At 43.0% G+C, this 27,106-nt stretch overlaps 1 protein-coding gene across 2 annotated transcripts in view; it reads right to left on the bottom strand.

The window, feature by feature from the left end:
• Positions 1-25,976, bottom strand: part of LOC115781951 (striatin-like) — a 55,406-nt gene extending 29,430 nt beyond the window's left edge. For both annotated transcript variants that reach the window (XM_030731909.1, XM_030731917.1), the window contains exon 1: positions 25,593-25,976. In XM_030731909.1, the coding sequence (XP_030587769.1) occupies positions 25,593-25,811 (219 nt within the window). In that variant the 5' untranslated portion in view covers positions 25,812-25,976. The remainder of the gene's footprint in view (positions 1-25,592) is intronic.
• Positions 25,977-27,106: the final 1,130 nt, after the last annotated feature.

Raw genomic sequence — 27,106 nt, 5'->3', positions numbered from 1 at the left:
GATTTCAGGAAAAATCCATCATCTACCAATAATGAAGACAACGATCATGATCAGGAGCTGCCAGTGGCCAATAAAGTTCATATTACAAAGGCCAAAAAGCCACTTAGTGTCAATTTTTAGCAACAACTTGGTACCAAAGTTAAAAAAAAAAACTAAAATAAGATGTAAATGAAACTGAATCTATGTGCCAATGTTGCCTTTTAATTTGGTCTATCCATCTTCTTCCACTTATCCAATTCAGGGTCATACTGGACCCCACTAACTGCATGTCTTTGGACTGTGGGAGGAAGCCGGAGTACCTGGAGAAAACCCACTCAGACACGAGGAGAACACGCAAACTCCAGGTGGTGGATTTGAACCCAGGATCTTCTTGCTATGAGGGAACAGTGCTAACCACTATGGCTTCACACAATTAGAAAATAAGACCACTGGGACTGAATGCTTACCCTTTCCCTTCACTTTGGCCAAGAAGCCCTCATTCTGTCTTACCCTACACAAAATCAACTGCACCTCTTTCCTTCACAGAACAGTGCTTTCATCCCTCTCTATAACCCGTAAACTCATTTACTCAGCTCAGCTTGAGACAAGACGAATAAATGAACTTATGAATAAACTTGTCGTAGAGGAAGTTAAAATTATGGCGAAGCATCGACAGGATCTTGTGGGAGGACCACCTCTCACCTTTGTCTTCAGATCGCCGAGGGTCTCTCACCCGGAGTACGACAAAAATATGGAGCGGCTGTCGGCTCTCCGTAACAGGTAGTTTATGCTCAGCACGGTCATCACTACACTTTTGCCTTCTTGTGCACGTCCCAGTTGTTTCAAGCTGGCACAATCACACGAGTCACTACCTACATTTCATTTATGTATCAATGCTGGAGCAACAGGAAAGACGCAACAGGAGCGCTGCTAGTGTCGCTTAACCCACTGGTCTCTGGTTGAAGGGAATATTCCTGAAAGAAAAATTATAACTAGAAAAAGTCATAAAAGGTCCTCAAAGTCGGTTTGAACAAATCAGTTGTTACGCTCCCCTAAAGAGTCTAGGAGGTTTTGGAGAAGTGGGGGCTCAGTTCAAACCTACTTTATCAGTGGGGTTGACCTTGCTGATGTCTCAGGATGTCTCAGAGGGAGAAGCTGTACAAAGATGAGATGCTCTTCACAAAACTGTCATTCTTTGCTTTGTTGAGACTTCTTTTATTTCTCTTTCAGCCATAAAACAGATTTTTTCTAAGTTGGGACACCTATCATTTATCAGCAGACTGCAGAAAATAGAGAATGCCTCAAGCGTGGATTAAAGTGGTTACGGGCTGTGCTGACATCACAGATCATGTGAGCAGTGACCTCAAACACCTCAACGAGAACTGCAGCATTCGGCCGAGCCTGCTGGCTGGCAGGGACCTGCTGGTCGGGTCCCGTCTCTATGGAGGTGAGACCACCCCCACCTCCTTTTCCTTCCATTAGTTATTTGTTTTATCAATACACACATTTGTTAAGCTGCTGAATAATGGTATTAACTAATCAAGACTGCAATAATTGACTAAATAATGGTGCCATAATTAAGCAGGCTTAACACCACTCCCTCTCCCAGCTGGACTTTTTTTTTTTTTTTAAATGTAGACTCTTTAATTGGTCCGAGGTAATCTGGTTAAAGTGACTTAATTTTGTCATTATTGAGTTGAAGTAAAATAAATGACACTTCATGAGCTGAAGACGGTCTGAGTCCCTCACTCCCTCCCTCAGCTACTTTTCTGAAACACAAAGATTGGAAACACTCTGATTTTTGTGGAAGCCAACTGGGCTTGGAACGAGGAGGAAAACAAAGCCTCCACAATCCAATCCTCCTTCCAATTGTTCCGTAATGAGCTCCCAATCATCCTTGCTCCTCAGTTCTGTTTTGCACAAAGATTTGGTGGTGCAAACTGGAGCACCCCACGCCGCTGGCATCACCATAGCACCAAACTCCATGACTGATTGTACAAAGGAGGAGAAGAGCTGGATGGAAGCAGGGAGGAGAAGAGGGGGTAATAAATGAGAAGTCCTCTGATATGATGCCCAGAGGAGGCGAGATCAAGCAAGAGACAGAAAGCAAAACGGGGGAAGGGGCTGGATGGGATGAACAGGAGTAACGGCGTGACGAAGCGCACTCGCCTCTTCCCCTCAGGGAGCGTCAAAGACAGACATGCTGCTGTGAAGCTGATGAGACTTTAATTAGAACAACACAATCCCTCGAAGAGTGGAGCTGAGGAGGAGGAGGAGGAGGAGGAAGAATGAACAGAACAAAGAGGGAGGAGAGTTCAAAGTGCCATAGGAAACCTTCACTGGAGAACATCTGGAGAGAGAAAGCAGGGCAGCATCCTCTTTGTTTTTGGGTTTTTGCTGCTTGTTAGAAAACTCAAGTTTTCCTTTGTGGACATCTACAACAAAATGAACAGGAATCTGGAAAGCTGCTAATGTACCAGCATGATCCCAGTTTCAGGTTTTTGGACATTTCCAAAATAAAACATCAGTTGATGCCAGTTTAAATTCTTCTGCTTGAACCGCTGGACTGAACTGTTCATTTCCCATATTTTAAAACGGCCTCACAGCCTGCTTCAGCAAAATAAGAAACACACTGTAATACATTTGTTTTTGTAAAAGAACAATAGTGAAAGCTTTTCACACCGTCCAACCCCGCCCTCGTTTGACCGGACCTGCAGCTCTTCACCTCCTCAGGCCTGAAACCGTCCGATTGGGCTGCTCGGCTCTGGATTTCACGCTTTAGTTGCTCGGATTGGCTCTCCACACTCTGCTCAGTTCAGCTGGGGTTCCCTGGCTGCTCTGCACAGTCCGGAGTTAAATCAGTTTCTACAGGGTCACTGTAACATGCTCAGCAGTTTGAGGTATAAATGGTGGTTTTTTTTTTTGTTTCCTTTTTGTCCCACATACCCAAAAATTGAATGCATGATGAATAAACCATTTTAGGACAAGTTATGAGGTATGAGATGAGGGCTGATGATTTTTATATGATTTTTGAAATGCTGAGGATCAAAATGACCCTCTTGGTGGTTCCAGCGTTGTGATCATGAGGAGTCAAAAACAATGCAGAAGTTGTGATGAAATACAGTTCTGTTGCTTTCATGCATACATTTGATATAATACGCCTGGTTTTCTATCAGAACAACCAGAACAACTTTTAGATGATTATGAGCTGGCTAACTGAATCATGTCATGCAGCTGAGTTATCTAGCCAGCAACTATCTCCATTTCACAACTAGCTAAGATGACACTACGTCCATATAATGTCAAACAATATTTTTATCCATCAGTAAATCCTGTAATTGCACAAAGCAAAGATAACTGACATCTGCTTCCTACAAGTCATGAGTGGACTTCTTTAAATTGTTTGTAAAAAGCTGAATGCAGAAGCTCTTCAGACCTCCATCCCAGAAGGACAAACACCAAGTGGGCTCTGTGAGGCAGTTACTGAAGCCTCTGCACCCTCAGGGATGCAGGAAATGTGGCAGTTTGAGCCAAACTGGAGTTCCAGCACTGAGCCGTGGCTCGCTCCTCCCCTGAGAAACACAGAGGCTCTTAAAGGAGCATAAGACGACCATTACTGAACATTAACTAAATCTCCCTCTGGGACCATTTCTTTTTTATCTCACTCTAATCACTGTTACTGATGAAGCCGGTCCACATGCACAGGTACGAGGAGGGAGAAGAAAATAAACAACAACACTTCAGTCCCTCAGAGGGAGTCTGCTGCTCTTTAAAATCACTTATTAGATTATTACAACCAGCATCTCTCCAGATAAGCACCCTCATTACCACAATCCAACTTTAGCAGAGTCTGAGGCAGGCTGGGATTCCTGCTCGCTCTCTCTCTCACACACACACACACACACACACACACACACACAAAAACACACACACACACACACACACAGAGTGTGTGTCTGTGTTTCACTGCAGTTACCACCTACGCTTGACACTTATAAACTCCACTGTGTGTGTGCCTGCCAATCCTCATTCCTCACACTCTCTGCTGTGTGTGTGTTTGTGTGTGTGTGTTTTTGTGTGTGTGTGTGTGTGTGTGTGTGTGTGTGTGTGAGAGAGAGAGAGTGGGTGTATTGCGCACTGATGTGATTGCAAAGCAAGCAGGAGAACCCAGAAATGTTCTCTTCACACTGATGCACTTTTCTGTGTGTTTTAACATCATCATCACTTCCTGGTACTTCTCAGCTTCCTGCTACCTGATGGTCCTCTTCCGCCAACTGAGAGCTGTCAGCAGTGTTGACCTAACAGAGGTCAAAGGTCACTGAAGCCTCAGGATGGTGATAATGACATTGAGTGGAGAGAAATAATAAAGAGCAGGAATCTGTCTGGAGCCCAGGCTGCTGAATCTGCAGGTTAACCCTGTGAGGATATCGTGATGCCAGATTTTCTCTTTGGAATTCCCGAGGCCAAAGAATTCACTTCAATGATGTTATTGCTTCATATAGTTTAGAAAATAAAAAAATAAATAAAAGGAGGAGCACCTCTATTATTCTACTTTACCTTTAGCCTGGTTTATTGTGTGATGGGTCTTTGTTTGGTAAAATGAAATAAACTTTAAGGACTGCATTTACTAACCAGGTGAAGGTCCTGCAGATGATCTATCAATGCACTGATCTTGAAACAAAAATGTAAACAGTCCATTTCAGTAAAGATCAATGCAATCTACTAAGAACAGGCTTAGAGACCAGCCAGTGACCTCCTAGCAAACTTCAGTCGCTATAGGGAAAAACGCATGTTCCCCAAACAGTTGGCAAGTGGTTAGCAGATGGGTTGCTGCACCAAAAATCTCACTGTGATTGCTTTAGGTGCTAATAGATTGCTACAGCTGCCTGCAGTTTGCATAGATGACACTGACCTCTCTGTATACGAACGTTCACCTTCACAGTAAAAGTTGCGCCTGACTGCTGAAACAACACATTTCAAAAGGCACAACTCTCAAGGAGAATGTTCTCCATTTCCAGCTTGTGTTGCACTTTTTTTTACACTTTCACTACAGCTTAAAGAGTAGGTGGTGAATGTTTGCAGACAAGTTCCATGCAAGGGAACTGCAGCAATCTGCTAGCAACCAAAGCGAGCAACCGCTCGTCAAACTGGAAGGAGAATCCACATTTGTCCCAAGTGACTGGTGGTTGCCAGGCAGCCTTGTGTGACTGAGCCCTTATCAGGTAAAGAGGGAGCAAATATCCAAATCCCAGTATGTATGCTGGTTTATTCAAGGTCTTCTAAACCCACTGTGAAACCTAAACACAGCACCAACAAAGCAACACCATTAACATGAAATGGAAAGAAAACATCGTGAGACGCCTCTATAACAGACTGCATTAACAGTTTATTTAATCCTGACCCTAGAGAGAAGTTCATACACCTCAAAGTTTATCTGAGAGGTGACATCTGACCTTCTGTGACAGGATCAGTTCATCAGATGATAATGTAAATGTAATCATCTGATGTTTACGCCAGCGTCGCTCTGCCTGCAGTGGAGCTGCTGCTGCGGCATGTCGCCTGAGAGCAGAGAGCGCTCCCGTCAGGAGAAATCTTGGCCAAAGGCCTGTTCAAACAAAGCCCGGTTGCAGCACTGAGGCGTGGCTCGGGGCGGCATTCGTAAACGCCCGTCTGCAAAACAAGCAGGTGTGCATGCCATTCCTCATATGGCAGCTTTACACAAACACCGTTATAGGAATCCAGACTGGGGAGTGTTTTTGTTGTAGTACAAAGAGGCAGAGGAAGTGTTGTTGTCGAAGCTCATCTGCGCTAAAGGCAGGACGGTCTGGCTCAGCGTTACATAAAACACTTAGCTTCGCCTCCTCTCATGCGTGCAGTAGCAGAAACCTGCCGCTGCATTATTTAGACACAAAGGCAGCGAGTGATGCTGCTCGGGGTGAGATTCACGACTAAACCTTCCCACCATGTGTGCAGTTAGGCTCTGACACGGCTCAAAGCCAGCTTTTATCAAATCAGAAAAACCCACCAGGCCAGTCAGAGCTTTGTCCTGCAGCAGCACTAAGAAACACGGCAATTGTTGCTTTGTTAAGACATTTTATGTGTCTGTGTGAATCAGAGGAGTGAGATTTAAAGATTTCTGCCTACAGCAGACGTTACAGAATAACACAGTCTCACTGCAGTCCTTAAAATACCCACAACTTTTAATCTGACATGAAATACACTTCCTATTGAAAGACACTACTTAGATTGTTTCCTCGGGACCAGTTCACCTGCTGCCGTGAGACTGAGCCTTGCAGAAAAGTCACGCCAGGTATACCCGAGGACAGCAGACAGGACAGGAAGTCAGGGATAACAGATCCTTACAGTCATGTCCGGCATGTGAAGTTAGCGCAGCTCTCTGATTTCAGTGTCTGACTTCCATCAGTCCTGCAAAACATGCCCACTCATGTTGCTCTTCTCTTGTTCTTTGCAAACCTGCTGCTTACGGATCTCCACAACAAGTGGATTCAATACATCCACATCAGCCTGCGTGAGCTAAGAGCGAAAACACAGGGACAAAGTTTGGTGAGGGAAACGAACAGAATCAGGTGTGAGTGACGCGTTCTGTCTTAATAAAAAATGTGAACGATGGGTCAAACTGTGTGCACACACAAGCCGACATGCACTCATTCTATGCATGCATGCATACACACACACACACACACACACACACACACACACACACACACACACACACACACACACACACCTGTGTGTGGAATCATCATTTAATTAGAGCAGAAAATGAGCTGCAAAAACAAGGCAGGGGACAGATAAGAGCAGGAGAATGACTCGACGCTCCGGCAGCGATGGTGCGCACGCCAAAGGTGAAGCTCGACCTCGATTTGTGCGTTTGGGCACACAAAGACAGCTGTCAGCTCAGGAGGACTGCCAAATGTGCGTCTGTTATTTCATATTCATAAAGCTGACATCACGGGTGGAGAGGCAACGGCCGTGACCGTCCACAGACGATCAGCCCATCAGGCAACACACCGGGCACAACTCAGACTTACAGCAACATAAATGGGTTCAACCTGTTTTTAATCTTTAAAGAAAAAAAAAAGGCTGTGCAAGAACTATTTAGTGACTATTTAGACATTTCTCACTTCGTAAGAGAAGGTCTGACTGGACCTCTCTTCTATAAGGAAACAGCATCCGCCCGTCCACAGCTCAGATTTTACCGTCACACAGTGCCCGGTTTTGACTGGTGAGATAACACTGCTGTTTCTACCATGTTTGCTGGGATTGCATGATCGCAGAACGAACAGATGTGGATGAGTGGAGGAGCATGAAGTGCATCACTAACTCAGACAGATAAGAAAAAAAAAGAAAAAACAGAAACAAAACTTGTATAAATGAGTTAAACTTAGTTAGGCAGCGGCTGACCTGGTAACAGACCAAAGTCTGTAGGTTGGTCTTAGTCCATGTCTAAGACCAACTGAATGTGCTGGGCAGGCACTGCTTTCACTTTTACACTGTGCTGCATTCCTCTTAATGCATCTTTGCAGATAAATAGTGTTTATTCATCTATAAGGGCAGCTCCTAAAAACACTTTTCAGATTTTTATTTGATTAAAGTTTTGAAAACCATGTATGATTTTCATTCCACTTCACAATTATGTGCTACTTTGTGTTGGTCCATCATTTAAAATCTCAATAAAATACATTTAAGTTTGTGGTTGTAAGGTGACAAAATGTGAAAAAAGTTCACTCCCAGGTGGGGCTGCACAATTTTGCTTCCCACTGTAAGTGTGGGAAGCAAAATTGTGCAGCCCCACCTGGGAGTCAACTTTAAATTTCATTTTTAATATATATATTTTTTTAACATAAAGTCTCAGTGCTTCTGTATTTTATCTGCCCCCCCCTGAATGTTCACTTTGAACCAGAATAAAGGGAATTAAGACTTAACATGATGAGTTAAATAAACTGCAGTGCCGACATGGTTTTAAAAAAAAGTAAAATAAAATCAGGACAAACCCATTCAAATGTAGTTTAGTCAAACTAACCTGAATCCAATCTATATATTCTGAAGAAGATATGTATTTTTTATGAATTGGTTCAGTTTGCTGACAGGCTAAGAGGCCAACAGGAGCTTCCGCTGATGGTGATTGTAGAATCTGTAGTAGAGGTGTTGCAGGATGCTGGTTTCATGTCCTTAAAACTAGAATAATGCTGCCCTCATGCTATATCAGAGTTATTGTCATTATAGCTCCAGCACTTAGAAATAAGGCTCAAGTCTTAATATAGCCTGCTGAATGGATTAGCAAGAGTCAAAATGCAAAAGCAAAAACCTTCAGCCATGATTTGTTGTTAACGTTGATTAAAAGCTGAGGTTTTATATATACAGGGCTGTGTTGTACAATCACAGTATTTTTTTAACCTTCGCACGCCCACATTATTGCACATTATTGAGATTACTTTCCTGCACAGCAGCCTGCAGGGTTCACTAATGCTCTCTGAAGAAATGTAGACACGATCTTTGCCTCTGTTTTGTTGATTCAGACAGCTGGTGTGTGCAGGAATGAGAGAAGCAGCAGATAGAGAAGGTTGACAGCTGCCGCGCTGATGATGTAAAACACAGGAATCTTTCCCAAACTTCCCTCCCAAAGGACACGACCTCATGTAAACTCAGCCAGCGAAGAGGGAGGAGGCCAAAAGGTGAGCTGTTAATCTGCGGGAGGACAAGATGAAGCTTTTCAAGATCCTGTTTCCTGGATCCACATGAAGACACGCCTGCAGCCTGAGAGTTTGACTCTGAGGAAATCCTCAAACAGCAGCTGCTTTCATACAAGTCAAATAAGTAAAGGTGCAGCTGGAGGATGGTCAGCTGAACGGAGCCAAAAAAAATTTACATCACCAACGTAAGTGTCAGACTGAAGTTAAAGCAGTCATACAAGTGAAACTGTAACTGCTGTTAAGGCTGCTTTAAATGATCGCTGGATTGGTTCGAGTAGAGCTGCAAAAATTAGCCAATAAAGTTATTTTTACTTCATCATTTCAGTCCTTTCACACAGAAAAAAAAGGCCTGGATCAGATATCAGTCTGATCCTGATTCAGACAGCCTTTTCTCTAACAACACACTGATCTGCTCAAATCAGCTCTGCACTGCTTTGCATTTACTTCACCAAACATCAGGAACAGGAGGACAGACACTACCCCCCCCAAAAAAAGGGGATGCTTTAGCAGGCAGTTGCCTCAGAGTGTTGTGCTGTCCAGTACCTGGAGTTCATTCAGGCTGCACATGCAGTCCAGCTCCTCCAGGATGGCCCGTCCAGCTAACTGGAGGTTTGCCGTGTCTCCCAAAACAGTCTCAGACTGTGGAGGAGATACCAGGAAATAGGCCATTACATGAAGAGGGTGGACAGGGCCACAGAAAGGCTTCAACTCAGCAGCAGGACCAGTATCTGCTCTTCTGTGTGAGAGGAGCAGGAGGAGCACTGAAAGAGTCCTACAAAGTGACCTACAGCAGGTCCACATCCCTGACCAAACTGTCAGCATCCCTGAGGTCCTGACATCCTTTATTGGGACAGGTGCTCACAGCCCAGCTCGACTGGCACTCGTCAGAAAACACCAGAACTGCCGTCTCCTTCTCTTCCAGTAAATAAACTCTAAATGTACTGATTATGTCACCAACGGCGCCAAAAACTAGTGAACTGATTAGCTGTTCCACAGAATAAATAACAGGCCAATGTTTCTAGAAATGAATGTAGATGAAAATGAAAATAGATAGAATAAAAAATAGATTCAGCAGTTCAAGGTCCTAAAATGTGACTTAAACTACTGTAATTTTAATATTTTGTGGTTGGACAAGTTAAGACTTCAGCGGTACACGAGGGTGGACTCTGGGATGATGCTGATTATTCTGTCCGATGCCAAAATCAATCAGATACACAATCAACCGCACTGTTAACTCTAATCAACTGGCGGCTGACCTCTTTGCTCTCCATTCACTCCACCTCCATCTGTGTGTCGCCCAGACAGCAGTGCTTTTTTTTTTTTCCCTCCCTTTTCCTTTTTTAAAAATAGAGGAGGCCGGACAGGAAACAAGCTGAATGGCAACTTCCTCCTGAGCCGGAGCGATGCGTGTGTGACATACACAGAGCTCACATCTGACTTCTCTGTGTCACATCCCTGATGCAGGACATCTGGGAATTAAAACAACTTTTTATTCTGAGGTGTAATTGAGCAACAGTAATATCCGCACTGACCCGGAGTTCCTCTGTGTTCTGGGAGAGGTGGTCTAACCTGATCCAAGGAGACCAACTCCCCGTGAACACGACCAGGAAGTGATTCTTAAGACAGCACAAAGTGATGTGTAAACACAGGTGCAGCACAATCAGGTGGAAATGATCACAATATTTGAATATTTTTGATGGAGACGACCTGAGAGGTAGTTCAGCACCCGCTGCCACTGCGACACAGGCAGGCGGCTGAACACGGATGGAGGAACATTTTTGTAGAATAACGGCATTATAAACCTCTTCCTGGTTCCTAGGATTTTATGTTTAATAGGAAGCCCGAAATTGTCCTTTGAGCTCCCTTTTTCCTCCTCTTCCCCCTCGTGTTCATGCTAGTTGTCATTTTGTTTGCTGTAGCCCCACAAAATCAAGCGTGAAAAGAACCCGCAAGATCGCACGTCGCCATTATGAATGAAATTGGCTGCGCCCGGTGGTAGATCCACCTATAGTGGAGTGATCTAGAGAGGAAAAAAATTTTTTTAAAAAATCCAGAGTCTGATCTCGAGTGCATGCTCCCGTCCTAATTGCAGTGATAGTGAAGAGTTCTGATAGCGAACTGGTGAAATTCTCAGCCTGACAAGACGACCTCATCATGGCACAGCACAAGGCAATCAACTGCTGGCTAGAACCCTGACGGTGTCGGTGGAGTCAGAACCACTCCTTTACGATGGCTGTGTCAAAAATGTGTCAGTATGCAGCACGTGATGAACGAGGATGCTGGAGTTAAACGGTTTAACCGATGTGCCCGGCGTGGTTGCTGCTGGGTTGTATGTATTTTTACACTCTGGCATCAGCCTCTGTTTCATGTTCTGTCAAAAGAGGCCTTAAAAGGAGGAAGACGAAGGTGTGATCCTGCCTGCCTCTGCCCACTGTGGCAGTCATGCCGATGAGCCAAATCAAGTTTAGGAAAATTCCTGGGTTTCATCCGTCCGATTTAGCTCAATGAGGCTCACGTGTGAGTGCATTAGCAACGCTCTGCTCACATTTCAGATGAGGCAGTAAACACTGACAGGCTGAGAAAGTTGGTATCACACATGTAAACTGGGTATGAGGATCACTTGATATGAGAGTCCGTTCAATTCTAAGGTGATTTCAACACATTTAGTCTAAATCTAAACATGAGTCACTTTGTTCTCTAGTGAGCAGTTAATACTTTGGCTGTTGTCTGATCAGAAAAGTGTCCCTTAAATCTTTGCAAGCAAAATAATCATCAATTTATTGTTTTTGAAAATCATAAAACAGAACAGAGTCAGCCTCCACAGCAGAAAAATAAAACTTTAAAAACTCACCTGGTTGAATTTTACACTGCTCAAAAAAAATTTAAAGCACGCTTTTTAATTAGAGTTTAGCATCAAGTCAGTTAAACCTCTGAGATATTCGTCTGGTCAGGTAAGTAGCAGAGGGGGTTGTTAACCCTTTAACAACGACCAACAAGGAATTTCAAATGTCGCGCCATCTCTGGACTTCTGGCAGCAATTACTGTAATAACCCAGACTGGGTGTGAAGCACAATTTCTGAGCTTTCAGAGACCATTTGAATTTTCCCAACAGGAAAAACTATGAACGTAACAACAGGTGCCCTAGAGGGGCAACAATGAGATAACCCCCAATCAGGAATGGTTTTACAGGTGGAGGACACTCACACTTTCCCTCCTCATCTTTTCTGACTGTTTTTTTTTTGTTTAACATGCAGTCTATGATTATGATTCTTGCTGTCCAGAAGTCTTAAATTTAACATCCTTGACTGCTACCCTAAACAGATCATGAGAAACAAGTAATGAAATGTCCAGTGAAAAATATCACTCAAAGCTGCACTAACTGGATGCACATTTTCTGCATGGACCCTTTAAAAACAAAACAAAACAAACAAAAAAAAAACCCTTGCCTTTGCTTTTTCTGCAGCGTTCCCTCACACAGCACTCTCTGTTTGTGGACAATAAATTATGAGTAATCTCTCCTGTTTTTGTGTGCTGGCTTCCTCCTCCTTTCCTCTGCGGAGGATTACTTCAGAGGAAGTGACACTCACGCTCCATCTCAGCCTATAATGACATGCAACCTGCCGGGGAGCAGAACAGATGGATTTGGCCAGCCGGCACGGTCCCGCTCCGTTCTGACTGACCCCCCCCCCCCCCCTCAATGGGAAGGAAAATCAAAAATCAGACGGGGATGGAGAACATCGTTGGCACACAGTCCTTTTCAACGGCAAAGCCCCTCAGACAGCTGGGAGACACAAAGAAATGCCACTGTGTGATTGGTTGAGGTGAGGTGGGGGGAAGTGAAGGTAAATGGTGCAGATATGCCACATATCACCAACTGAGCCGCACAGGAAGTGATTCTCTTCGTGCGTTTGCTGTCAGCGAAGCTCGGCAGATGATGACGACTCGAGCTTATATAACAGAGCGTAAAGCGTCCTACACACTGTGAGATAAGAGGCGTCTGACTCACTGCCCTGCATCGTTCTCAGGGTTCAAAAAAAAAAAAACTTTTCTGCACCAGCCTGCACCACATCAGCTGGGAGGAAAGGCTGAACGCGTATCGAGCAGCAGGGATAAACTCTGATCAGCATGATTAAAAACAAAAAAAAGAGCAAAAATATGGGATAAAAGTGCAAATCAGGGGAATGACATTATTCAAATGCAGATATGAAGGAACAGAAAGAAAGCTGGCACAGAAAAAATGATCATATTCATCATTTTAGTCTTTTTTTTTTTTTAACCAAAAACAGAATTGTTCCTGCTTGGAGAAATTCACCAACACCCCTAAAAGAGGTTTGAGGAACTCATCAGGAGTGAAATGAGATTATAAGACTTTTGTTCATGTACTCAAATATAAAACAGGGAAACAGCCTTTATTTGGGCGACTGTTCACACATATTAACGGCCATTCTTATTTGATATTAGCTGGAAATTATACGACTATTCTTCAATGAAATGTCAGAAACCAAACAGCTCATAAAGAGCTGCATACCTGTGACATGTTAGCTTTACCTGGGCCCAGTTTATATTGCACCTCACTTTGAGTTCATTTTTAATAATACTGAAACTTCCACACAGAACTTGTTGGCTCTGCATTCCTGTGCTCAAATATCAAACCTCCCAGCGACAAACATGCTTTCTTAGTTAGCAGCAAAGACATATATACATTGAGTGGGTCGCCCGTTGCTGTGATAGGTCACGTATCTTCATAAATAACTTCATAAATGGCCCTTTTGCAAAGTTCTTTAAATTAATGCATCTCATTCATGTATGTTTAGGGTGCAGGCATCAAACCAGCATATATTTTAAATGTTTTTATAAGTGTTTACAGCTACTGATGTTTGTAACACTGTTACTGTGATGATAAATGTTTACAGTGTGCTGGTCTGGAGCATTCTCGTGTGTTAACACAGTGCCAAAATCTAGGAGTGGAAGTCCCAGCAAATTCACCCGAAGCTCAGACCGTGCTGTGCTCAGTGCAACAAACCCAGAAGCTCCATCTCGGCCTGTGCAGACTCTTTAAAATTAGGAACAGACTGAACAAGTATGGCTAGTTTGAAAGGTTACCAGCAGGAAGCCTCTTCTCTCTAAAAGAACATGGCATCACAGCTATGGTTTGCAAAGCTGCATCTGAACAAACCACAAGACTTCTGGAACAAATGAGACCGAAGTGGAGATGTTTGTCCATAATGCACTGCAGCACGTTTGGAGGAAACCAAACTCAGCACATCAGCACAAACACCTCAGAGCAGCACGGTGGAGGAGGGCTGAGGATTTGGGCTCTCTGTAGTCACTGAGTGACCTGAACTCCTCTGTATACCAAAATATTCTAGAGGCACATGTGAGGCCGTCTGTCCCACAGCTGAAGCTTGGACCAAACTGGGTCATCAACAGGACAAAGATCCCAAGCACAGCAGCAAGAATGAAGGTGCTGCAACGGTTCGGTCAGAGTCCAGACCTCAGCCTGACTGAATGCTTTGGTGGCATGAAGGCTGCAAACCTCAAAGAACTGAAGCTGTGAACTGAAGCATCTCAGAGGAGAGAAAAGACCTGCAGTGATTGGTGCCCCTCTCCCATCCCTGGAACAAATTCACTCTGCCCAAGTGACAAAAAGAGCTGAAAAAAAGGTTGGATTACACACACCCTGGACAATGTCTTTTTGGCACTCTCCCCTCTGGCAGGTTCAGGGTCATGAGGGCACACACCGAAAGACAAACACAGTTTCTTCCACAGAGCCGTGAAAGCTCTGCTGTAAGCCAGAGCATAGACTTCCCACTGGACTTCACACTCTGCACCTTACCCACATCCACACTTTATGGACATTTAGGCCTGTATTACCTAATTTTTGTTGCTATTTACAATTAGGAATATTTATATTTGTTGTTCTTTTCTTGTTTCTGTTTTTGTTCTTCTTTTTATTTATTGCTTGTGCAATTTATATCTTGTTCCAATTCATATGCTGCCGTGAAGAAAAGGAGAGCTGACAAACAGAAATTTGTTGCATAGAAATGACAAAGAATTTCTAATTCACCACTGAGTCACCAATTAACCTAACCCCACTAACTGCATGTCTTTGGACTGTGGGAGATAACTGGAGTACCCAGACAACAACTCCACACAGTGTTGGCTCAGGCCAAGGTGGATTTGAACCCAGACCTTCTAGCTGTCCTTCCAGCTGTGAGGCAGCAGTGCTAACCACCACACCCACAAAGTTTGTTAAACCTTTAATTGCTGAAATATTGCAATCTTTACTATATCATAGGAACATGTAAAAAAAAAAATAATCTGAATGAAAAGAGAGGCATCAAAGTGCATTAAAAACAAACTTGTGCCACTGCTAGAGGTTTTGCTGCATGTACTTGTGTGGTCAAAGCCTGCTGCTTATATCCATGGTGCTGCTTATTTTTTCAATTTTGGTTCTGTAATAAAAACCTTTTTTATGTGCACGATTGACCAGAGATGCAAACATACCAACAGCAGCTAATATCAGATGTGAAAAAGCTTCACCAAATGCTGTCCGGAGGGACGGTGAATTGGTGAACGTGTTACATGTTTTGTTCTGATGTGCCCGTGTTTGGACTAAAGCTTCTTTTGCTCTGTTTTTAAGGATGTTGAAGACAACCAAGAAGCTGCAGTGATGAGGTTTCCGCGTGAAACGTGAACATGCAGAACCCACAGATGACCTGGAAGGTGTTGGAGTCGTCTTCAGGCGCGTGGAAGTGTTTCACAACACTGGGAGCCATGCAAATGCTTTATTGGACTGGAGCTTCCCAACAGACTTTAAAAGCATATATATGGAGGGGAACAGCCTCAACAAAGGCTCAAGGGCTAAAAAAAAGAAACGATCTGAAGGAACAAGATATGGCAGGTAGACTGGAACATTATTCCTGTGTAGTGTTTACTGTGTGTTCACCCTTTGTGTAGCTAAATCTTCAGTTCATTCTAATTTGGAAATATTTCCATTGCAGAACATCACTGGCTCTGTGCAGGTCCCATCAGATTGCTATCTAATGTGCTTTGGAATTCTTAAATTAGGAAGAATAAAGTTGTAACATTTTGACACTGGCACATATAAATGACAGATGCTGAGAAATGCTTCCTCACATCAGTTTTAGGAGTGAATAGAAAGTGTTAACTGTGTGTGTACCATTTTTATTTGTTGTATTTCAGCTGATGGTTGTTATACAGTTGAACTGTGAGGCTGGGGACTTTCTATATTTTTTGTATTGATAACAAATAACATGAAAATGCCATAAGCAGCAGTGTATTAACAGGTATTGCCTAAGTTTCGAAACTTTGTCATACTTGTTCCCCGTTGTTGTTCAGTGGGTCTTTGGATAGGATTTGTTGACATGAAGAATACAGCAAACCAGCAGCCCTGTAACCCCAGGATAGAGGAAGCCAACTGAGTAAGTGTGTCAGAGTGAACTGGGTCCCATTTTCAATTCATTTACATTTTAGAAACAGTAAAACTCTGTCAGCAGATTGAGGTGTTGGTTGATATGGTAATGCTATTGGAAGTTGGCCAGATAACTGAGGTTGGTGGAAGGTGTTGGCATAAGAGGGTTTAAGTATTGGTACACTGTATGTACAGTATTTCTATATGGGCTCAGTTCTCATGGGGCTGTGATGGAGGATTCACAGTAATACATTTGAAAAGGGAAACCAACATGTTTTTGAGTTTTGATTTAACTTTTGATAATTAATTAATTGATTTAAATAACGGCAGCACGGTGGCGCGGTGGTTAGCACTGCTGGGTTCGATTCCACCTGGGCCCAGGCCCCTCCCTCTCACATCACCAGCACTTACTGGGGTTAGGTTAATTGGCTACTCTAAATTGTCCATGGGTGTGAATGAGAGTATGGATGGAGGGCTGTCTGTCTCTCTGTGTTGGCCCTGCGACAGGCTGGCGACCTGTACAGGTGTACCCTGCCTCTCGCCCTATGTCAGCTGAGATAGGCTCCACCCCCCATGCAACCCTGAACAGCATAAGTGGAAGTGAATGGATGGATTTTAATAAAAGATTCTAAAAATCTTACTTTGGAATGTTCAGCCTGTTCTTTGGTCTCATTGAAAGACATGAGAGAAGAATGTGAGAGAAGAACATCAGAGTGACATCACCGAGAGACGGAATGGAACCTTGGACAGTTAAGTCAACACACAGGTCACTTGCACGGCCATTCTGCAGTGAGATCAGATCAGCTAACATCTGAATATTTGCGGTGCTGCTTTTTGGAAAATTTACATGTGTCCAAAATGTTCTTTAAGACCAGAAACGTCCTTCATCCTGCGGCCTCTCAGAGAAACTCAGGTGAGTCAGCTGCTGCTTTTCATGCAATGCATAAAGTTCATATGGAGCCTTTTATCTGGATTTTTAGAAACAACTTCAAAATCTGCCAGTGCATTCAAAAGTTTTTCAGTGCAAATGATTTGAAGTATTTTCTACAGTTAGGCTCATGTTCCCTGGTTTTACTGCAGTAAGCTGCATTCCTCTGTTTTTGTCTTAAGATCCACCTTCTGAATGTTACTGGAAACAGATCGAATGTATTTTCACGGCTAGCTTCTTCACGTTTTAATGAAATGCAGTTTATTTGCAGTATGACGGTGCTGTGATTCCACAGCTCGGCCGTCAGAGTCAGTAACCTGTTTAAAGTGTCGTTACCACGGCCTGTGTTCACAGTTCAACTCAAGTTAAAGAATAAAAACACTTGTGTGCACTAGTTTGATTTTACAATTACATCCAAGCAGCACCTTAGTGTCTCTGTCCAGGTCATTTCCTCGTAATTGTCCTTAAGTGTAGTACCTGGGTAAGTGTACACGTGCGTAAACGCAGTGCTGCTGGATGTGCTGTAGAATGTGTGACTGCAGACAGGTGGTTGTGTCCTGTCACAGGCCTCAAACTAAACTGCAGTCTTTCTCCAGACTTCATTTTTGTATTGATTTATTTTAGATTTTTAAAATGTTGAACATTAAAACTCGGTGACACTGAACATCAGCCAGACTTCCTGGACACAGTCTGATGATAGATTTGAGGAATCACTGCAGTACACGCAGCTTGATCACAGCTGGCTTTGTCTCATTTGTAGAGAGCTGTGGTACCACCACCAGCTTGGGAGAACATTGCAGAATGTCTGCAAAGAGGAAGGCCAACACAGGCCAAGAGTCCCCCAAAAAATGGCAGAGGCTTGCCAGCGGGCTCGCTCCGTTGGCATTCCAAGCTGTGCCAGCAAAGGGTCGGAAAAGGACAGCCAGCACCGAAAGGGGGACGCCTGGAAAAAAGCTCAAGCGCGAACCCAGCTGCACAATTTCCAGTGACGCCATCAGGGGGGCTAATTGGAAGGAGCACAACGGAGCTGAGAAGCTGCCGGCATCAGAGACTACCGGGACAGCAAAGAGGGAGCGCGCCCGTGACCCCTCCCCAGGCTGCAGCAGTCCATCAGCTTCCGTACCAAGCAGTGGGAACGCATTCCTCCCATTTGCTTGTGACAGAGGTAAACTGAAAGTGTGATCGACAGTAACAGTGAGCTTAAGCTTGCATTGTTTAGTCAGGTTTGCAAATTCTCTGTTAGCCGGCAGGTTTTAGGCCTTTTGCCATCAACACTTGCCACATTTACCCTCACTGAATTTCTTTCACTAATAGTAATCATAGTAATTTGATGCAAACAGACGTCAGTGTCAGCGCTCAAAGTGTTGCGGTCAGATGGTCAGTAAGCAGCAGTACAAACATGCAAACATTTCAGAAGTCAAACAAGCATTTCTGAGTTGGAGCACAGCATCAGTCTCCTCCTCAACTCTGTTTTGGAGCCGTGTTTAGCTTCCAGGTGCTTTTCTAAAATGTGAAGCAGAGCTTCTCAGCAGCTGATGGACACTTTTTATTACTGACACAAAATGTTTACATGATGGCCGCCCTCTTTAACAACACTAGCAAGCGCTAACATACACAGACACAAACGTGTACGACTGATGTGTCGTGGAATGTATCCAAAGAAGTCGGAAGATGACAGGAATATTGTGGGATTTCCTTTCTGTTTAAGTAAAGTTATGTTAACGATACGTGAGCCAGTGTGAGAATTGACAGCTAGCAATTGTGCAGCTTTTGTGCTTCCTTCTGCACACTCTTTCCTGTCAGCTCCTTCAAATAAACCAGAGTATTTCTAGTTGTGCAAACATGTCTGAATTTAACTGTTTCCTGCTGTATCCTGCATGGGACAAAAGGAACACATAATTCTCTAAGTTCACATATGAAACCAGTTTTTTATTAATCTCAAGATAACATCATTACATATTCACATTTAGGTAAGCAAGTGAGGGGGATTAGAGATGAGGCAGGCTGTATAAAGTGCTATGAGTGCTCAAGCAGAGCAGAAAAGCACTATATAAGAACCGGCCCATTTCCTATTTACAACAGTAACACCTGTATCTGTGTTTGTGCAGCTCGCTTCAAAGCAAAGTACACAGAGGTTACCATGCTTGGAGAAGGAGGCTACGGGTCAGTTTATGCTGGGACAAGAAAGACCGACTACTTACCAGTGAGTATAACGCACACATTCTTATATGTCGTGCACGTTGCCACCATTCCCTGCACTAACCAAAGTACTCCTGACTGATCTGTAGGTGGCCATCAAACACATCAAAAAAGACGATGTGGAGCATCAACAAGTGGTGAGTGATTCAAACATGTTTCACCTTCCTGTAGCTTTGCTGTTTGTGAGGAAACCAGACAGAAAAACTCACGCACTCACTCACTTTTCTTTTCTTTAGGTCGTAAATGGGAAGACCTCCACGGTCCCACTGGAGGCTCTGCTCATGATGAAAGTCGGAGGTGGTCCAGGGTCAGTAGGTTCTTCTGCAGCAGTTTCAATACTGGACTGGTATGACCTAGACCAGGAGGTCCTCCTGGTGATGGAAAGACCAGTCCCCTGTGTGAGCCTGCTGACCTACATGGAGAATAGTGGTGGACCCCTGAAGGAGGAAGTTGCTAAGGTACTAAAGTCCGGCCCAGAGAAGCTCCACAGAGCTTGTTTGATAGTTACCACACTGCCGGGAAGGAGTCCCTTCTTCAGCTCTCTGACTGTCCCCTTTGTGTTTCAGAACATCACAAGGCAGCTGGTGGATGCAGCCATAAAAATGCACAACAAAGGCGTTTTTCACCGCGACATCAAGGCTGAAAATCTGCTCCTTGAGACCAGCTCCGGTGACCTGCGAGTGCGGGTCATCGACTTTGGATGCGGCTGCTCGGTGCAAGAAAAGCCATTCACCAGCTTCCTTGGTATGACATCAGGCTTCTGCCCTTGATTCAGCCGTTGCTCTGCAGAGTGATGGTTTTGATTTCAGTCTGAGCCTGTTCCTCATCCTTCCTGTCTGTCTGTGCATTGCAGGAACCTCAGCGTACGCCCCTCCAGAGTTTTACATATGTGGGCGGTATGAGGCTGCCCCCACCACAGTCTGGCAGTTGGGCACGCTGCTTTACGAAATGCTGGATGAAGACCACTATTTCACCACCTCCAGGTTCCTCCGTGGGAAAATTTCTTTCAGCAGTGACCTCTCCCAAGGTGAGACAATGGTAGAATAGCTGTGTTTTGGTGCTGACACTGTATAAATGTTTTGCTTACAATTTCCAAAGGATTGCTGCAGTTTACTGATCTTTGCTTTGTTTTCTGTCCTCTCTCTAATCAGACTGCCAGAACTTTCTGGAACAATGTTTAGCTCTAGACCCACGAGAGCGGGCCACCTTAGAGCAGATGCTGCAGCACCCCTGGCTGCAGAATCAAGCTCAAGGCACACCTCAACCACGTGCCGAGACGCCTGGCCCTTAGCCTCTTTTCTTTCTTTTCTTACTTATTTGGTTTTTGTTTATTTGCTTTTGTTTGATTAATTAGTTGATAATTACCAGTCGCGGCAGATGACTGCCCCTCCCCTGCTCACAGGGGGTTTCTTTCTATTCTTGTCAATACTTTTCTTATTCTTTTCATTATTAGATTTGTAGTATTTTTAGTATTCTTCTTCTTCTTATAGTAGTAGCATTAGTATTAGTAGTATTTTTGTTGTTTTTGTTCTATTACTCTTAGTATTCTTCTTCTTCTTATAGTAGTAGCATTAGTATTAGTAGTATTTTTGTTGCTTTTGTTCTATTACTCTTAGTATTCTTCTTCTTCTTATAGTAGTAGCATTAGTATTAGTAGTATTTTTGTTGTTTTTGTTCTATTACTCTTAGTATTCTTCTTCTTCTTGTAGTAGTAGCATTAGTAGCACTAGTGTTAGTAGTATTTTTGTTGTTACTTTTACTATTATTCTTCTTATAATAGTAGCATTAGTAGTATTAGTATTAGTAGTATTTTTGTTGCCATGTTCATTCTTATTGTTAACCTGGGCCAAATACTATATAACTGCCCAATTTTGGACTATAGAAAAAAAAGAATTAAAAAAAAAAAAAAAAAATCAACTCTAACTTTCTTGATATGACTTTTACTTTTGAGCGTTGTCTTGTTATACATACACACACAACTATTATTTAAAACAATCTAATAATGCTCTACATAACGTCATTCAGAATTTGAGGCCTCAACAGTCACCAGTTACCTGTGGTTACCTAGGTAACTGGTGACTGTAGAGATGAATTTCAAAGGTAAGCATCACTCAGCCAGTGACAGGTGATAAACCTGTATTTAAAGTGAGCGTGTGTAATATCCTGATGCTTGTTAACTCCAGTGGATCTGTAGCTCACTGTGACTGAGTGTGGCTGCTTTCAGAAACTTCTGATCTACTTGGATGTTCCTGCACAACCATCTGTAGGTGTTACAGAGAATGGTGTGAAAAAGAGAAAACATCCAGTGAGCAGCAAAACATCTTGCTGATGTCCGACATCAAACGAGAACTGCTCAGAGCTCAAATTCAGTCAACAGTGGCTCAAATATCAACTTGTTTTAACAAGAGATGCAGAAGAGCATCTCTGAAGGCACAAAACATCCAACCTTGAATATGAGCTAGAGCAGCAGAAGGCCACACTTGGTACTACAAGTTCCACTCAGCTAAGAACAGGAAACTGAGGCTACGGTTCACACAGACTCACCAAAATTGGACAACAAACAGCGGGAAAACTGTTGCCCGGTATAGTCAGAATTTGGCTGAAATAATATGAAAGCATGGCTCCATCAATATCAATATCAAATCTATTTATGTAGCACATTTAAACAGCCGCAGTGGAAAGTTCACAGGTAACCAAAAATACCATACATACAAGACAAGACATAAACCAACAAAAATCCAGACAAAATATATATAAAATACAAGATGTGAAGATTAGCTCAAATTAAAAGCCAGAGAGCAGAAATGGGTCTCGAGCAAAGCCTTAAATGCTGAAACTGTCCGAGCAGCTCTAATATGAAATGATAAGGCATTCCAGAGACTCGGCACAACAACTGAAAAAGCTCAGTCACCTCTATTTTTAAGTCTAGATCGAGGATTTTTAGGATCATCTGATTGGCAGACCTCAGTGCTCTGACAGGAATATGAACATGAATAAGATTAGACAAATACAGAGGTGCCAGCCCATTTCAAATCTTAAAAACAATCCTAAAATCAAGCCAATGAAGTGGAGCTAAAGCTGGAGGAATATGCTCAGGCTTTCTAGTCCCTGTTAAGAGTCGAGCAGCAGCATTGATGAAGAGATGACTGTGGTAAACCTGCATACAAAGAATTACAATAATCCAGTCCTGTCATGATAAGGTTATGACTGACTCCTTCAAAGTCATTATAAGAAAGATAGGGCTTCACTTTAGCCTAGTGGTTCTCAAATCCAGGCCTCGGGGCCCGGTGTCCTGAAGGTTTTAGATGTGTCCCTGATCCAATACGCCTGAATCAAATGGCTGAATTCCCTCCTCAGTATGCAGTCAGGTTCTCCAGAGTCCTGCTAATGACTTCTATATTTGACTCAGGTGTGTTGAAGCAGAGACATCTAAAACCTGCAGGACACTGGGCCACGAGGCCTGGATTTGAGAACCATTGGTTTAGCCAACAATCTCTGCATGTTATGCAGTCATCTGCCACCAGATGGAGCTGCAGCCCTGACACCATCAGGAAACGGATGTTTGTACTGTATTGATTTTGTTTCGACGCGTGTCACGAATTGTAGAACAACGAGTATCATTCATAATGCACGGCACAACGAGCCGCACTTTTAAGTCGCAATTTATTTGTTTTTCAAATGTTATTTTTCTCATATTCAGTGATGGGTGAACATCATTTACAGTAACGCGTTTTCATAGATTTAACATCAATTTATTTTGTTGTTTTTGTTCTCCGTTGTCTGGAGTGTAACGTGCAGCGTTCATATATCAATAATTTGATATCTGAGTGTTTAGACTAGTCGATTAGTCTAATTGTTTATCCTCTTAATGAACTGAGAAATTAGTCGCCAGGAACATCACTAGTTTAGAGCAAACCTGATGACAAACTTTTATTGATTTTTCCAAGGAAGAAAAAAAAACCAAAGCAGACTGAGCCCAAAGACAACTGTGTGGAAACATAGTATATAAACATAGCATATTTTTTCAGTATATTTGATTTTACAAATTGGTGTATTGTGTGTTCCACTGAATTACTAAGTAGCTGACACAGGCTCAAGAATGCTAAAATAGAAAATAGAAAAAATAGAAAATAGTATTTGCTTAAAACACTCTGTTCACTACAGCATCCATCGGACAGACTGACCAGAGCTGGCCAGGATGGAGCTCACTGTGGCTGCAGAGAAGAACAAGCAGGACTGTGACCAGCTGCAGTTCATCCACAGGATGAGGGACTATCTGGAGAGGAAGCTAATTGTTGCCCAGTTATGAGTTTTGGACAGTTAATAATATTAAAGGTTCCTAAAGTTAATGTCACACTGATGCGTGAGCAGTGAAAACAGCTGCTTTTCACTGATTCCTGGATTTTATACAGAAAACAATTAAGTCCTCCAAGTCCTTTGCTCCATTTCACATTTTTACATGAAGTGATGTGATGGAGACCTACAGGGAGCAGAAATCTTTGGAAATATGACTATTCTGATCATTGATTCAAAATGACTCGAGCGAGCGAGTGAAAAGAAAGAGAAGGCCATGGGCCAAACCACAGGCTGTGCAAATGAAGCTAATCTAACTGGTTTTGTAGGATGACTCTCAGAAATGAGCAAAGGAATCACATTTCTCTGTTTCTCTGTCTGTGTGGGCGTAATCTCAGGTATATGTGCTCACACATTTTAGCTGTTTGAGGATGAGAAACTCTCTGGAAAGGCAGCTGACACAAAAAAATCTGCTGTCTGTCACTGAGGCACCTACATACTTATTAAAATATTTACAGAGGAGAGCCTTCATTTTAAAATTTGCGTTTAAAACCTTCAAAATGAACTAAAGCAATCAGCAGAATGTGAAGAAACCACCGCTATGACGTTACATCCAAAAACATATCTGCACTGTGCTGAAGAGATATCAGCCGGAGCTGATGTGGTACCTTTGGATTTAAACCAGGGTGAAATGTAAAGCATCATTTAGTAAAAAGCTTTCTCTGGACACACTTCCTTTCTTAAAAAGGTTCCTCTAATCTCATTGTACATCCTGTATAATGACAATAAATGCATTCTATTCTAAAAACAGAAACTGAGCCATGTAGAGCACTGAAAACTATTACAATAAATTACATTTTTATTTTATTCTGAAAATATTTTGGTGGTGCTTTTTGAAATAATTTTACTCACTTTTGTAGTAGAGGTCACTGAAATGTTTAACTGAGGATGACCGCTGTATACAGCCCCCCCCCCCCCAAACAAGGATTATGAGGTCTGAAACTGGACCTGCGTGCTGTCCCACACAGGCTGAGGCCAAACTGAAAGGAAAACACCTGCAAGGCTCTCGGTTGAAGGTTACAGCTGATAAATCTGTATACAAACGTTTCGTGACTCAACTGGATCACGCACCGCACGGAAAAAGCAGCGTGCATGCGCCCATTATCGGTCAGGTAGCCGGTATGCATCCATTATCGGACACATTTAACGGAATATGCAGACTGATTTTTGTGGGACACCCCCCCTCGTGTCATTGTCCGGGCTCTGGGGGGTTTGGCAGAATAAACTGAATCCGGGAAAGCACTTAAAACCGAAGCAAGCACTGATTATTAATACCGCCGCCTGTCCGATAATGGATCTACGTCTGTCTTTGCCCCGCGCAGGTAAACCTGAAGAGACGCACTGGACCTGATTGCGTTTTATTATTATTATTATTTTTAAACACACGCATCAACTAATAGGACCGGTAGCTGCTCATACAGACACAGCACCGACTGTAATTACTAAAATCTCATCCACTGCTAGCCTGCTTAGCTAAGAGTGCGATAAACACAACATCAGGAGAAACTGCCATTTAAATATTACGCAATTCTGTGTTTTCTCGCTTGACATTGGGACACAAACAATAAACACAATATCGAGCAGTATTTCTGGAAACACTTGGATCTGGTCTTTCATTCGGCGATAACAAGATTAGAGAGGAAACCCTTACAAACACATAACTTTGCATTACTTAATGAATGTGCGTCATTCTGTGTACCGAGCTCCATGCACCACGAGACAAACGCAAACAGCACTAGCCTCCAAAAAGTTTAAAATACTACCAAAAATCATGAGGTACACTGGTTTGTACTAATGCCGAATTAAAAAGCAAACACTTCGTATTAAAACTGAACTACAACTCTTATTTTATTGATACGGTGTATTTGCTGATAATTGATTTCTCTATAAATTTCTACATTCTCCAATGTAGTTCGGTACAGCGTCTCTCCGTACTGCTAGCAATCTAAACAATAGAGACTCCTGCGACTGAGTGGCGGCTTACCTGCAGTTCGGCCCGCTCCACCTCCCACTGGGCCCTCTCCACCTCGAAGCGGGCCCACTCATGCTGGAGAAAGTGTAAAATCCCCGGGATGCTGTATTGAGCCCGAGCCGCCTCTCCGCCGCCGTCCCCTGGCTGCGGAGCTTTAACGTTCCCTGCGCCGGGTAAGCCCGAACTGCCGCTGCTATTAAAGAACACACCGGGGCCCGCCTGCTCGTCCATGGCCGGACCGGGAGGGATGCGGGTCTGCTGGGGTCCGGTGTTGACACCCGCTTCACTGAAATATCCTCGGCAGGGAAACACAGTCCATCAACAGCCCTCAGCCCGCGACCGCACAGCTCCTGCCAGAGCCAGCTGTCACAGCAGCGGAGTGCCGAGCTGCCGGAACCAGCGCAACAGCCGCATCCGCTCCGGCTTTTCAAAATATAACAGCTGAAGCGACGCATTATTATTATTATTATTATTATTATTATTATTATTATTATTATTATTATTATTATTATTATTATTATTATTGTTGTTTAATAAAATATGAAAAATAATTCTTAATTAAAAATAAAAATGTTTTTGTTTTAATATACATTTATTAGTGTCCTGTTGATTTGAATTAAATTCAGTATAATCATAAAATATCCTCCATTCGTAAACTGATGTTAACTTTAGGTTTGACCAATATTAGGACAATCAAAACAAGCAAACACAAAAGATAAATATAACTAAATAAATAATATAGGGTCAGGAAAGGCACAAAAAATATAGATTGGAAAGTCATAGTGATCAGTTAACAAAACAAGTCATTTTTACAACCAGTAATTCAGGCCACTTAAAAGTGGTCTTAAAATTCAAACAGGTCCGCGTTTAAGACTCTTTTATTTTGAAAGCACAGCCACGTGTATTTCTACAGATGACATGAAATAACATGACTCACCTGGACGATGACGTCGGCCCCGATTCGCCCCACCTACAGCACTGATTTTTCTCACATGATTGACTGATGCCAGGCGATTGGCAGAGCAAGGTCCAAGTAAAGCAGAGCGCCTGTCACGTCATCGGTTTACCTGGATGATGGTGAAGGCGAAGAAAAACATTATTGGTTTTAAAAGCTGGGAGATCACAATAAATAAAAAATCAAAATATTATAGCCCACAATAAGGAACTCAAATTAAATGCAGGTATGATAATGAGGCTCGCAGTACTTTGGATTTCTGTTTTAAACACAATTTTGAACTCATAAAATTATTAGAAATATATTTGTTTTTACAGTGTCTGTGGGAGGCCTACAGCTTGCAGATAGTACCACTCCACCACATTACCTGACAGCAGTCAGTTTGAAGATGAAGCTTTCAGACACAGATCATTTCAAAAGTTTCTGCGTAGCTCATTTAAAGACTGGTTTCTTAAACAGCAGCAGGGGCTGAAGGCGGTCCTGCTCCTTTCTTTGTGGAGTTTGCATTTCCCCCCCGTGGAAAATGTGCTTAATTGTCTGATCAGGACTCCTGCAAAAGACAGTCTTATCC

Source organism: Archocentrus centrarchus, chromosome 1 (assembly GCF_007364275.1).
Source record: "Archocentrus centrarchus isolate MPI-CPG fArcCen1 chromosome 1, fArcCen1, whole genome shotgun sequence".
Taxonomy (NCBI): Eukaryota; Metazoa; Chordata; class Actinopteri; order Cichliformes; family Cichlidae; genus Archocentrus; species Archocentrus centrarchus.
Note: the sequence above shows the minus strand (reverse complement) of the source record. Positions and strands in the feature narration are given on the sequence as shown.